The sequence below is a fragment of the Triticum aestivum genome, chromosome 6A, assembly GCF_018294505.1.
Source record: "Triticum aestivum cultivar Chinese Spring chromosome 6A, IWGSC CS RefSeq v2.1, whole genome shotgun sequence".
NCBI lineage: Eukaryota > Viridiplantae > Streptophyta > Magnoliopsida > Poales > Poaceae > Triticum > Triticum aestivum.
The window spans coordinates 13,807,885-13,823,274 of record NC_057809.1 but is presented as its reverse complement, the minus strand read 5'-3'; the positions used below and the strand labels follow the sequence as shown (position 1 = coordinate 13,823,274).

At 45.0% G+C, this 15,390-nt stretch overlaps 1 protein-coding gene across 1 annotated transcript; it reads right to left on the bottom strand.

The window, feature by feature from the left end:
- Positions 1–7,954: 7,954 nt before the first annotated feature.
- On the bottom strand, positions 7,955–9,573 carry LOC123131675 (uncharacterized). Its single transcript, XM_044551343.1, has one exon. The coding sequence runs from the start codon at positions 9,523–9,525 to the stop codon at positions 8,374–8,376; it is 1,152 nt and encodes a 383-aa protein (XP_044407278.1). The 5' UTR covers positions 9,526–9,573; the 3' UTR covers positions 7,955–8,373.
- Between the last annotated feature and the right edge of the window lie 5,817 nt (positions 9,574–15,390).

Genomic DNA, 15,390 nt, shown 5'->3' with positions numbered 1-15,390 from the left:
CAACTCCAAGAATACGCGGACGAGGTGGTTCGGGTCGGCGTCGGCGCCGTCCAGCGCGGGCCATGGGCCCGCTTCCAAGTGCACGTGCAATGCACGACTTCACAAATATTATAATCAGATATGAGAAATCACATGCATAGAAAAGACATTCTGATAGCAATCCAAATACCATACTCAATTGAATACCTAACCTGGACAATACTCTTATTTCTATGCGCCAGAAAAAAATGGAATAGCAAAGCTAAGTATGCCTACATACGCTCAGATTATATATAAGAATCTTGGGTGAACAATTGCAACAAAGCACTAAGCAGCGATAAATTTAAATAAAAAATCCATTAACTATGCAGGCAGCAGGCTTGTTACAACATAGAGAGATAGAAAAATGTCACCTCCAGTAATGTAGCGCAAAGGAGTGGAACGAAGCATGAATGAGCGGTTGCCTGTTCTTCTCCATGTACATGGATCAGCAGTAGAGGCCAAGTATATAAGTACTTGACCGAACTCCACTCTTCGTGTACGGAGAGCCATGTCACATTCTCGCCGCTGCAGCATGGGAGGACGGCTGGTTCACGTGACCCTCCAGCTGGGGGATCCATGGTGGCTGACCGTCGAGCTCGAGGCAGAGAAGTTGAGGGCAGTAGTGGCGAGATCCATGCCAGCCAACCGGGCGAAGAGGAGGTCGTCGGGGAGGGACACATCGGCAAGATCCGGTCACCACGCGACCTGAAGAGCAACAGTGATCTCCACAAGCTGTAGGCCGACGGCGTGCTCCATCCCCTGCGATGGGGTGACCATGGCGGTGGCCACAGCTCCTCATGCTCGCCTCGATCTCGGCGACACACCCTGAGTGTAGGAGGCAGCAACGACCTCGACGAAATCATGGCCTCCATCCCGGAACGCAATCATGTCGCTCTAAATAAATGGATTCAATCATGTGACTCTAATTACTTCGGATTGTTATGTGCACACTAAGCGGGGTGCAGTTAGGAAAGAAAATGTTTTCTAATTAAAGTGATTGAGTGATTTAAGGTAAGGTTAATTAATTTAGATTTGATTTTTAGTGATTGTTAGTAAAGTATGATGCGTCTTTAAAATCTTTTATTTGTTTCCTTAAAATCTATTATTTGTTTCCTAAAGAAATTTGCAATAATGGAAGGTATCGGTTGATTTGGATAAGTTAGTAAATTTAGATCCGTGATTGCGTGCACGTTTGGAAAGTGCTGATTTGCAAGGAAAGAGCTGAGGGGTAAATAAACCGGTGAATAAGAAACCAACATCGAAAAAAATCTACGACGGTTAACCTACGAAAAAAACCGGACGAAAGTGGTGGGACGAAAAAAAACCTGGAAGCGAGACTACCAACTGCTCCATTAGGAGTAGACGGTGAATAAGAAACCAACATCGAAAAAAATCTACGACGGTTAACCTACGAAAAAAAACCGGACGAAAGTGGTGGGACGAAAAAAAACCTGGAAGCGAGACTAGCAACTGCTCCATTAGGAGTAGAGATTGTTATGTGCACACTAAGCGGGGTGCAGTTAGGAAAGAAAATGTTTTCTAATTAAAGTGATTGAGTGATTTAAGGTAAGGTTAATTAATTTAGATTTGATTTTTAGTGATTGTTAGTAAAGTATGATGTGTCTTTAAAATCTTTTATTTGTTTCCTTAAAATTTATTATTTGTTTCCTAAAGAAATTTGCAATAATGGAAGGTATCGGTTGATTTGGATAAGTTAGTAAATTTAGATCCGTGATTGCGTGCACGTTTGGAAAGTGCTGATTTGCAAGGAAAGAGCTGAGGGGTAAATAAATCGGTGAATAAGAAACCAGCATCGAAAAAAACTATGATGATTAACCTACGAAAAAAACGGATGAAAGTGGTGGGACGAAAAAAAACCTGGAAGCGAGACTACCAACTGCTCCATTAGGAGTAGAGATAGGCACGCTAAGATAAGCCTGAGGGTAGGGGACAAACAGCGACATCGGTGCACTAATTATCCCAAACCACCCAAATACACACCTTTGTTCTCGGGCCACTAATTCATCGTAACTAGTCATCGTAATGTGGTAATGGGTAGCAAGCCCTGCCGAAGCAAAAAGTCTGCCGTAATTAGCAAAGCAAAAGTGGTATCTCAGAGGTACACTTTTACGAGATGGGAACCGAATTAGTTACGTTATTACTATATTTTACGTGGCTTATTACTATGCTGAATTAGTTAAGTTACTATATTTTACATGGCTTATAACTACGTATACAAAAACACACATATAATAAAATGAAAATGGTGGCGAGAGGTGAATCAATTCATGCATCCAGTAACCAATTTAAATCAATTACTATATTTTTGAGATTTGATTACCATGTCTAGTTAGCAACACACAAAAATAGTGTCATTGCATGCATCTGGTAACCAAATTAAAACATTTACTATATTTTCCAAGGTTGATTAGCGTGTTTAACTAGGACAATTAAGAAAAAATATGATAGAGCGGTGAATCATTGTATGCATCCCGTAATCAATTACTATATTTACCAAGGTTCATTACCATGTGTAACTAGGAGGACACATATTATAGATGAAAAATGTGAGCTGCATTATAAGGTATAAAAATTTATACCATATTTTTCTTTTAGCATGTACCACGTACTTTGACTGGTCACAAGGTAGTAATGGTTTTGATCCCGTTACTATTTCTTGCATGAACCTTTACTGAAATTATTACATATATGCACGGGAGCCGGTAAATGGTTTCATCACGTTACCATATGAGCCATCTTTTTTACTATGTCTAGCCACAAGAGCGGCGGGGCGGACGTGCAAATTGTGGCTGCCCGTAACGACAATTAATTCCAATACTATATATGCGTGTGCTATTACCATATATAGACACGGACTATTCTGTTATTAGTAACAGAATAATATTCTGTGCTCATCTCTTCTCTTGTCCTAAATCGAGCCCTGGATCGGCCCCGTAGCCGACCTCGACCTATCCACCGGCACCACCCCCAACCCAACCGCCGGCCATCGCGGCCGCCACCGCGCCTGCCTCCCGGCCACGGCGCCCGCCGCCGCGCACCACCTCCCGACCACGGCGCCCGCTGCCGCGCCCCACCTCCCGACCATGGCGCCCGCTGCCGCGCCCCACCTCCCGACCATGGCGCCCGCCGCCACACACTACCTCCCGACCATGGCACCCGCCGCCGCGCCCCACCTCCCGGCCATGGCGCCCACCGCCGCGCACCACCTCCCGACCATGGAGCCCCACCTCCCAGCCATGGTGCCCGCCTCCGCGCCCCACCTCCCGGACACGCGCCCCAACTGGTCAAACCACGCATGCTCTGAAATTTTCAGTTTGTTGCTTTCACTTGTAGAGACAAGAGGATTTATTTTTCTGGAAGACAATGGTATCCCTGTATTCTATTGTAAATTTCCTAATCACACACTCATAGATCCAAGCCTCTGACCATTTGTGCTTAATAGGGATCTAAGTCCATGATGCTATTTTAGACTAGGCGCCAGAGGTTTTCTCAACTTTGGGAAGTTCTCCGCGCCATGGTCTTCAACGACAAGATGAAAGATCAATTTATTTGGAAACTTGAGACCTAATCAATTGCAGTGTCGTGGACTTCAACACAAGTCACACTATCCTCTTTGTTGCCAAGCCCCTGAAACTATTCACCATATCCTGATGTCGTGCCTATGGCCAGTGTTGTATGCTAATATTACAACTTATGCATATAGTATTTTTTTTCTTTCAAATAATTTTTTATTTCCATGTTAATATTCTACTGATACTACAACTAAAATTATAACTCCTACCACATGTTATTATTATTTTGGTTTAAATCATACTGATTGGCAGTACTCATTGTAATTTACGTTTTCTTGTGCAGGTGCTTCGGAGGGACGAGATTCTAGATGGCAAAACAGTTGTTATGCTTGTTGTGAGTCGTTGCATCTCACCATACCAGAAATCTGCTCCGGAACCTTTTTTCGCATCGCTAGATCTATGTAGCCCGCCAGGTCATTTTCATCTCTCTTCATTGTCCAACATTACCGAACTTGATAAGAAAATAGGCAGTTTTTCGATTAAGTTAATTCATGAATAAATCATGAGCATGACATGGACATCATTGATAACACACTGATTACGATCTAACAGAGCATGTACTACGCATATAGTAGAAACATCTACGCATATCGCTAGTACTGCTACAACAAAAAGAAACACGAGAAGGATAAACGATGTATACCCTCCAATCGGCCACACAGCGGTGGTGGCGGCGGCAGCAGCCGCGGCGGCCTTCTTGTCGGCCTCGGCCTTCTTAGCGGCGGCATGGTCGGCGTCGGTCGACATGGTGATGACGAAGGTGATGCGGGCGTAGATGAACAGAAGCGAGCAGTCGCGTAATCGCTACCCAAAAACCTAATCGCCCCTCTCCCGTACAGGATCTGGAGAAGCGGGGTTTCGAAGGCCTGCTCTCCCGTCAACCGTGTACGCGGTGAACGGGACGGAATCGCCGGCAGCAGAGGAACGACGTGGGCGTGGAGGCGGAGATGCGTTCTGTTTCGTAGCGGCTAGGGTTGACAGCGTCCCACATATATATGTGCGGCCGCGCGTGAAGAGGATCCCTTATAAACCATTCCAACTCTCCTTCCACTTCCGGGGGAGGGGGACTAAACTTCCCACCACCTTCATGCCACCTACATGGGCCCTGCATGGGCCCTTAGAGATCAAATCTGAAATTGTCATATGGGCTCTAGGCCCATCTCATATTTCAACAGAACTATCAATCCTTTACAACAAGTGATGTGGGAACATTGAGCTTGCTTCGCTTCCGGAGATAGAAAATGGTTGTCATCGTCTTAACCAAACATATGGCTTTGGTGCGAGTCAAATAAATATCACTATTTATACTAAACTTTAATATTTGTTTATAATACACTTTTTTCAGCTTACAATCATAGCTAATTATTATGGTAAATTTTAACAATATTTTATAATAGAAGTTACATTTCTCAATAAAATACTACTTAAACACATTTAAATCAATTTTACATAAATATGATTAAATAAGAAACTAGAAGATATCATGTCTTCTTGGATTATTTGTGCTTGTATTAATGTGGCGTATATGCATGTGTGTCGTTAACAATCTTAATAAATACCTTAAAGTGTGTGGTATACAAATACACCCTCATAGTGGTCTTTATTATTAGATATACGCAAATAGAAAATTCTCGAGTTCATGAGATGTTTATGAGAAGCTTGGTACCTAATAACTGCAGTTTTCTTTATTCATTTTTTGGGTCAAATGTGTGTAACATATTACGATGGGTTCAGTAATATGTTGATGATGTGTATACGATATATACTTGGTACTGAAATAATATCACTCTAGCTAAGACAACCTTTAGTACAACTTGTAAATCATTCATAATAAAGAGATACTTGCATCCTAAGTAAAATTGCTTTATAATATGAATTTGTGGGTCTTATTTTGTTTAGATATTCAATGATTTATTTATATTTAGCACGCTCTTGGATGCAACACTTTTTCACTAATAATGTGATGATTATATGCATAGTTTGTGTGTGTGCGCGCGCACACATGTGTGAGCGTCCACCATAGGGCCCGAGGGCGTCATTGTATTTACTTGGTCCATGGATTCACTCTAACCTCAAGGAAACCAAAGTTTGACTACCATCTTGATGGGTGGCACCCGCCGACGAGGTGTAGAGGTAGGGATGCGGCCGGGTGGCCACATGCTCAAAATAACAAAGCCTCATAGTGGTAGTCGGGTTCGCCTGGAATCAGGTGTGCAGCTGAGGCGTGTTGCCGATGAAAAATACAATCATGAAGAACAACACGATGAGCTTGGCCTAGGCCATGATGAACCACACGCACTAAAAAGGCAGCATGAGTAGATACTCAATTCTCAAGTCAGGTTGCAGAATCTCAAAGGTGCAACTGTTTGGGACATGTTATGGTCGTATGTTTACATATAGCGCACTTTAGTCAATGACTAACTACTAGAGCTCGCCTAGTGGATCATTTGACTTAGTCCTGCTCATGGTGTCATTAGGAGACTTATTTCCATTCGTTTTGGAGATAGGTGTCCAACTTCTTCATTCCTATCATCATGAATTGTTGCTAGTTAGCGTTTTAGATTGTAATTTATGTTGTTGGATATTATACTACTTGCTACATTGCATTAATAAGTGTTTGTTAAATACTCCCTCCGTTCTAAAATAGATGACTCAACTTTGTACTAACTTTAGTACAAAGTTAGTATAAAGTTGGGCCATCTATTTTGGAACGGAGAGAGTATTAAGTATTCATTGTATGTACCTACAAAGTATTTTATTGTATGTGCCTACACGGGGGCCCTAGGACATTGGAGGCCAGTGCAACCGCACATGTTGTACATTCTTAGGGGCCGTTCCTGCCCGCTGCCCCTCCCTGCAACTTGAGCTTCACACGGGCCCTCTTCTGGAGGGTGACCCTCTTGATCGCCAGCAGCTGCTTGGTGGAGCTGTCGCCGACCACCAGCCACTACGCCTTCCTCCTTGGTCTTAGGGAACCTGGGGGCGTGAACCGGGCCGACCTCGGAGTTGGGCTTTATGTCATCGCCCTTATGATATCGCCCTCACGGACCTCTTTAGAGCTTTTTCAGTGTCGTTTGGGCAGACTGTAAACCAGATTCCCAACTCTGTACCTCCTCTGCTTTCTAATAGTAACAACCAGCATGTTCCTATTGCAACTCCCAGGTGCTGCTTGCTCTTTCAGCCTCGGTATCCAGATCCTCTTATTGCTCAGACTTGTAAGGGTGACATGTACCTTGGCGGGCAGCAAAGAATCTTGTCCAGCTCTGCCCATCATCTTTCACATTCCAAATCTGAAGATTTCTGAACCGGTTCGTCTTTTTGCTCTCCTCGTACACCTAGTCCTAGGTGTATAAATATGTAGCACTCACAGTAAGCATCCCAAAAGCAGTAATCAAATCACTCTTATAAATGGAGCATCACCTCCTCTAATTTAAAGCAATAATCACCCTTGTTTGCTGTTCTGGCAGCCAAGTAAGGTAGGTCATCTCATCATCGCTGTTCGTCGTGAAAGGCGAAATCAGTCACTGGTTGTCTCTCAGCCCCTGTGCTGTCCAGATAAAGTAAACAGAAAAAGTTTCCATTTCCTATTTTCAGTTATAATGTGTATGCATCGTGCCGTATCAAATTTGATTATTGATACTACAGTGAACGAATGTCAACTCATGGAGCTGTAAATGTAAATCTGGGAGTTGCCACTTCACGGTGCTGAATTAATGGACTCTCTCACTCTTTGGCTTCAGTTAGAAGTGTCTCCGGTACAAATATCCGTTACGTAGTGCTACATGGGTAGGCTGTCAACAAAATGCTACTGGCCAACTACTGAATTATTCAGTTTTGACATCAGATGCTCCTAGAAAAAGTATCAGCCAGTAGGCCATCCAAGAATATAAGAGAAAAACAAACGAAAAAACTGATACAAACTATTAGTAGTAAACAGTGACCTGCTTTCACAACAGTTAATATCTTGTAAACAAAGCTACTGCAGGAAGGATGAAGACTTTCAGCTCAGAAGAACTAGAGGAAGCAACCAACAGAATAGATCAAAACTGCAACCTCAGCAGTGACTAACACGTTCATTCCAGATTTGTTGCCACGAAAAAAGACATTCAGCTAATTTTGGGATTTCATATCATCTTCATGGCAAAAATGAGAACCTTTTTTCATGGAAAGATAGATTGACCCAGGATTAAATTGAAAGCTGCAATGGCAATTGAGAACATAAACATATAGGGCGTGCAGATATACTCTTCATTAATATATTTGAAAGCATTTGCAGAATGCCCTGATGTCACACTCTTTTAGTTCTAGTATGCATGACAATATGACATCACGATGGACAGGTTAATTGTACTATAATTCTTTCTTCTCTACTGAATGATGTAATGGACATAGAAGGACTCACGATAAAATTACCTGTTTCATTCAAGACTAGCGACGCTAAATTAGCATGTATATCTGACATACTATAGCAGACAACCAACATCCACTCAGGCACACAGACAGAGATTACCAGCTCACTACACACAGGGTGAACTTTTTTGCACCGTACGCAGTTACAAATTCTCATGGCCCGTTCTTGGTCATGTAATTCTGAAATTAGAAGGCACTTCCCTACAAGTGGCAGCATAGTCTTCCGCGAGGTGGGGGCAGCTTCCTCGTGAGGGCATACGAACTTTTCCATGAAAATCTTCTTTGTCACCAAGACTGCTGAATAGTAGCTCCACTCGCGCTCTAGCAATCCATTTTCCTACTTCTTGGTTCATGTAAATGTGAATGTAGCAGGCACCTGCCCTGTGCAAGCAGCTGCATAGTCTTTAGCAAGGTGTGGTGCAGCTTGCTTCTGAGGGCATATGAACTTCTCGACAAATACCTTCTCGCCGACCACCACCATACTATAGTAGTCTCTGTCATGATTTAGCAATCCACTTTCCTTAAGAAACCTCATAACATAGTAGCGGGGCCTGAGCCGTCCCTCCAGGCTGTAAGTGAGCATAGCGGGGCGACGAGCAATGTAGGCCGGCTCCAATCCCACCTCAGAGATTAGGAAGTCTGACATACGCTGCAGCACGCCATTTGATCTTGTCAGCAAAACCGGAGCCTTGGACACAGCAATGCCAACCTCGGTATCTGACCACCTAAGTGTCCTCTTCAAGTAGTCCACTTTGGCAGCGATCTTGTCCTCGCTGAAGCATGAGACGGTGTGCAGCGCTTGCCTGAACATTCCAGAGCCACGGGGCACACCTAGACGTTCTGTGCACGCAACCATCGCCAGGACACGCCCTGGTTTGGCGCTAATCATCCTTGGCTCACGGATGAACAGCTTGGCAATATCACAAACAGCTAGCCCGCACTCTGCTAGGAGATTGACATTGGGCTTGACCACCCTCTCGAGGTGGGAGCCGAGGAAGCCGGAGCCGTGTTTGAGGGGCCGGAGCAAGTTGTCGATGGAGCCGAAGAGCGGCAGGTAATACTCTACCTTGGAGACGACGGATCTATGGCTCAATTTGCACGGGGCGAGCGAGACGAGTCGCGCGATTTCAGAATGCGACAGTCCGAGGCCGGTGAGCCCGTCGACGATTGGGGCCAGGGTTGTCTCCACTTTGGCGCAGAGGAACCGCGGGTCCTTGGCGACGACGGCCGCGACATCAGCGCCGGAGAGGAAGGAGAGGACGGCGTCGGGGTTGGCGGGGGACTTGAGGTGGGAGAGCCTGGCGGAGGCCTTGAGTACCTGGGCACGGGTGAGGCCGCAGGTGGAGACGAGGTACTCCTCCACGGCGAAGCTAGGGTTGGTGGAAACGGCGGGCGCGGCGGTGGTGGAGAGGAGGCGGTGGAGGGAGAGGAGTGGGGAGGTGGGAGGAGAGGGCGCGCCGGAGAGGAGATGGGAGAGGACGCGCTGTCGGAGGAGGAGCATGACGCCGCGACGGCGGGCGGCGGCGGCGGCGGTGGGGAATTCGAGTGGCGTTGGATGTTCTGAAATGAACTGAACTTGGCTGAGCTCCATTCAATCCCTGCCACTCAAATAACATCCAACGGCCTATTTCCAACCACACAACACCAGAGCCCAAAATAACTTCCCAAGATTGTTTTCACAGTATGGAACTGACAAAAATTGTTCCACGACAGTTAAAAAAATTGTTCCACAACTAGAATATCGAACAAACATAATTCATGACGATTTTTTTGGGCCGACAAGAGACGAAAGTTCCGCGATAGTAGAGAGTTAGCTGCTTAATAAGGAAAATGTTGACGAAAAACCACTCCCGGTTACAACGGCACAGGGAAAACCCAGACCTGGACACACATTGAAGAAACGACAAACATCGACACCAGGACAACAACAATGGATCCATTTTTGAGAAAAATGCAAAGAACCCCATAGTAGTGGCAATTTTGTGACCTACGATGAAAAAGGAAGCTCCGACTTCAACAGAAGAACAATAAGCACCACTTAGTATCGTCATTATTGTCACACGAGGGCCACGCGAGGAGAACTGGGCGGGCACCATGGCAACTAAACAAATCTATACGACATAAGCCAACTCGCAGGTGGGGGGAGGGGGCTCCTATGCTGCTAAGGGAGTGACCCACGAAGCATCTTCCCCTTCAAGGCTCGAGGACTAAGAACAGAGTGTCATGGACCCAACAAAAAGCATCTGTTGCCAACTGCAGTGTGTGTATTGTAAGGTTGATGCGCTGAAACGAAAATCGACGAGTGAAGACTCATAAACTTGGAGTTGCAGATGGAGCATTCGACTCCATGAGGTGCCTAAATTCAGTGAGTTGCAGAAATAGGGAACACCTATTGCTCTAAGGAAAAGAGAAATGCATGCAAAATCAAAGATTTGTAAACCTGAGCCGAGAAAGGTTGAGTTGTGAAATTAAACTCAGTGGCGACTGGCGAGAACAAAGCAGTGGGATTAAAATGTCCAAGTGGTTGATGCTTTTTGCTTTATCACACCAATCGAGGCACCGATTTCTGATTTGAGGGGTGGGTGACTGACCACTACATTAACGCTATTGCGATGCCAGAATAGACAATACAGTGAAGCAAAGCGTACTTGGGGGTTGGTTGTTTACGCTTCCAATGTCTTAAAGCATATTCCTCCTCTTTCACATGTTCCTCTTCCAATGTTTCAATCCTTTATTTAATGTTTCAGCCCCTGTTTTGTCGAGAAAGCCCTTTGTTAACAGCTTCTGAAGTTTCAGTCATAACCCTCTTTTCATGCTTTTTTTTGACATATATATATTATTCCCACGCTTATATGGCTGAATTGACAAAGTTTCTGTTTTTCGTTACTTGGATGTTTCAGTCATGTGAAGGTTCACACTATTTTCTCGCACTGAAATGCTACTTTACCTATTGTTGCTGGGATGGCCTGGCTTTGAGGATTCAGAGTCACAGCAAGTTTGTGAATTGTGAAGTTAATAAACATATTTTGCCCATCATTTTTGTGCCTGCAGTGGGTGACTAATGAAGTTAGAGCGTGAGGAATTGCTGATGCGGCCATTGAGCCACCCAAGCAGAGTCTTGAAGCAGTCGTAGCCATATAATACCTCTGTTACGACTAATCTCACAGCATCCTGAAGCTGCGGCAATACATCCTTCTTTGTTGCTGTATGCTTGCCGCTTGTGGGCAGAATTATAAACCTGGGAGTTAGCACCAGATGAACAGTCGTGAAATTAAATTCATTGTGGAGAACAAAGATACATACATGTATCTTTTTCTCAGTGGTTAACATGTCCAATTTGTTGATTATGTGTCAAACCTCTGCTTTCTCTCTCGGGGGATGTGTTGCTGACAGTTCTTTGGCTGTCAATCATGTGTAGTCCATATCCAAGATTCAGTCATTAGTTCTGGAACTGTTATGTACTGTACTCCCTCTGTAAACTAATATAAGAGCGTTTAGATCACTACTTTAGTATTCTAAACGCTTTTATATTTGTCTACGGAGGGAGTAGTTCAGAGTACTATGCTGATGTTTATCTTCTTAAGAAAAAAGGAATAGGTCTGTGAGGACGATATCTCTCTGTTGCTTGCTCTGCTTCAATGTTGTAGAGTTTTGTTGGCCAGCAGCTACTACAACCAGGAATGCGAATGCTATTTGAAGACAGCGTGGTGGTGCTGCATAGCTACAACTGGGACAGGTCGCCCGCATTGAAGTCCACAGTAGGTTCTTAAGATTAACAATATGACCGGCTTTTAAAATAGAACATTGTACTAGTACAGATGCCCGTGCGTTGCAACGGGCTAAAAATATCGTAAAACCTGCTCCGTATGACAGTACGGGCTATATCTTATATCCAGTTTTGATAAACATCGGTAATAAGTTAATAATGTTATCGCTTTTCGGAGTAATTTTTTTGGAGTTTTGTGCATTAAAAAAAAGCGTGAACATATTTAAAAGCATGAAGGTTTGGAAAGCAAGAAAAATTCACTCTTTATCTTAAAAAAACACGTTCGCTCTGTGTCCGCACTTAAAAAAAGTATTGTTAGTGCCCAGACATACTATAAAGTTGAGAAAATCGTCGGGATGTCCTTTGATGGCTTCTCCTTCATCTTGGCATTATCATCGGCGTGGAAGAGGAATGATGTAAGTGTTTTTAGTGGGATATACAGATGGTGAAATTGTTTAATCCAAAAGGTTTTTCTTAGAATTTTTAAAAGATTTAAATGCAAATGAATTTATTTTGAATGGAAGAGTAGTGGTGCATTCAAATGGGATTGTTTATATACATTTTTTTGTTGATATTCGAAAGCAAATAGGTTTTTACTATGCTGATTTTTTATAGAAAATGTTGGTTCCTGGGTTTGCAAGATTATGTTCCATTCTTTTTCATTTGCACTATTTGAACTTGGCCCAAAGATCGAACCTCACACACTCCCCATCATCAACATAAAAAGGAAAAAAATTCTAGTAAATTTTATGTGGAGGCCACGCCGTGTATGCCTTGTCTAAAATTTCACTCACTTTTCATTATTGTATCTGATAATGTGTTCATAAGATGTGGAAGGCATGAATTTATTTTTGGTGGAAGAGTAGTGGTGCATTCAAGTGAGATTGTTAATATATAATTTTTTTGTTAATATTCAATTACTATGTTGATTTTTTTTAGAAAATATTGGTTGCTTGGTTTTCAAGATTATGTTCTGTTAAAAAAAGGTGCTCATTCAGGATTTTATTTTTTGCAATCGGTAGCACACACACCTGGAAATATCCAGCAGCTTCTGGTCGGTGGAGCCATTAAAAAAAGCAGCACCAAAAGAATCCCCACCGAGAGTTATCCTGCGTGGAGTCCTCATTACCAGAGGAGCGCTGGCTCGTCTTCTCCGCCCCTACCCCCCTTCCAACGCGCGATGTGCTGCATCCACACACACCCTGGTGGTGCTCTGCTCCAGCCATAACCCCCTCCACAACCAATGAACACTCCTCCCTCCCGCCCTGATGATCCTCGGTGCCAGGAGAGGACGCCGGAGCTGGGCGAAGCGCCTTGCTTGGGGCCTAGCTCTGTCCTGTCCGTCGAGCGAAGCGCCAGGTCCGTCGTGCAGGCCGTGCTCCCCCGGGCCGGGCACTGTCTTGTAGTCGCCTTGCTTGGGGCCTAGCTCGCGGTGGTGACCATGCCCGGATTCGCTCCGTTCCCATTTTGATGCGGCTTGTTTTAATCCTCCCCATCTGCTTTTTTACAGATGTTGTTGATTCAACGGACAGACCTGCCGATCTGATTTCCCAGGCCATCGCCTGTCGATTGATCCGATTTGGTTTGGACCTATGGCTGTTCTGTTAGCTGCTGATTGCGCGCTTATCTGATTCAGAGTTCTTCCTTCGAACTATGGATTGCGTGTATTCTCCCCTCTTTTCCCTCTTTGATTATAAGCTCCTTCGTTCTGTTCCTCCTTCACTGGTTGATTTCTGATGCGGCAAAGTCGCTCGCGTATATAAATTGATTGGATTGGATGCACATGAGCGAGGTGGGACTATTTTTGAGTTCTAATCCTCACAGAGAAGTGCGGGAGCCATGGAGGGGCGCGCTGGAGGGAGCAGCTTGGGTTCTCGCCGCCATGCTCGCCATGCCGTGCCATCTCTCGTTTCTCTCCTTCTTCTTGGTTTTCCCCTCTCTCTCTCCCCCTCATGCTTCCTCGTTTTCTTTGAGGAGCACGGCGGCGCAACCATGGCGCCACCCAGGAGAACCCCAACGCCTTGCAAGGTCCATCTGCCGCTCGCCTGGATCCGGACGCCGTCGTCGTTCCACGCATCCAACTCGTCTGCCACCACCCTGTGCAGACCTCACTCAATCGGATCAAGCGAGAGAGCCGCCTGTCGTCGTCCCACACGCTCGTTGACCCACCTCGATCCAGAGATAGGGGTGGGCCCGCCAGCGGGGTAGGCGGTGGCGACGCACGGCGGCGACCTGCGGGCACGGTGGGGCGGGATGGGCGGCGGGCTGGAGGTGGGATCGGGAGGCAGACATGGCCGAGGAGGACGGGTCATGGCTGTTTCTTTTTTTCTTTTATCTCGCATGTACGGAGTACCAGTTTGTGTTTGTAACAAATGCAGGGGGTTTTATGCAAAAACTAAACATTTTTCCAGGGTGTCACTTAAACAGGGACTGCGGGTTGATTTCAAAGAAATAGAGGGGGGTTTTCGCAAAATCGCGCGCGACGACGTACGACCAGAAGCCATCGGTGCTTTATTAGTAGGTAAAGATAAAGATGTAGAGAATGGTGTGCAGTATTGGAATATACAGATCCACGGATCTGCAGAAACTACCAAGAAGCAAATTAAATTCCTTTATTATTGCCTAGCCACCACAGTTTCACCTCTGACTTATGACAGAGACAAATGGAAGAAAAAATTGCAACATATTGTCCATACCAAAAATAGAAGAGAATGTACTACGGACACCTTTGAAATCCTTAAAAACTCCTGTTGGTAGAGTAATGATGCAAGGGCCTGATTACCGAACATGTACTGTTAGAGCGTGAGGTATTGCTCCAGGCTCAAATCCTACCTATATCGGCATACATCCATAGTAATTACCTCCTTGTCGTCCTGATCGCGTCACCAGCACCGCCGCCCACCTGCGCAGCTGCCACAGAGGTGACCACCGCCGCTCGCAGGGCATGCACCGTCCGCTTCGGCCGCCGGCACGCTGTCTTCCGCCACTCCGGCCTCTTCTGCTGTTTCCGTCTTCCTACGCCTCTGCTGCTTCTGCTAGTGGTGGTGCAGCTCCCGAACTTTGTCCAGGCGGCCACAATCTTCTTCTTCTTCGTCCAGGCGACCCCGACTGTGCTGTTGTTGAAGGTACCAGCGCCCCGCCCTGAAATTGCTGCCATATGGGCAAATTGATGTGAGATTGTTTGGATAGCATCATGGCAGCATCATTGTAGATCAGACTGATGTGAAATTGATTTGAATTAGAGCACCAGTGGATCATCCAGTTGGATTAATTGGATGTTTGTTCTATAATTTGAGGAGCGTGTAAAACTGAATTGTCTATCCTATATAGTGACTGTAATTTGGAGTGGTGGCTGTAATTTGAATTAATTGGAGTAACTTGGATAAATTGGAGTAACCAAATGTTCAGTCTAAGCTCAGAATTAATGGAGTGGGTTGACTAACTAGACTTGAAAACTGCATTAGATACGATTCGATAAGTTTCAGAACTTCAGATTTAGTAAATAAAAACGGAGTATAGCTTGGTTGCATCCTCATCTTCTTGCATCTTGATTCAGTAAGCTTCGGAACTTTAGATTGGTTCTTGTTAGCTTGGCTGCAG

Coding starts and splice junctions, on each gene's coding strand:
- LOC123131675 (XM_044551343.1), bottom strand. CDS start 9,525: ATGCTCCTCCTCCGACAGCGCGTCCTCTCCCATCTCCTCTCCGGCGCG.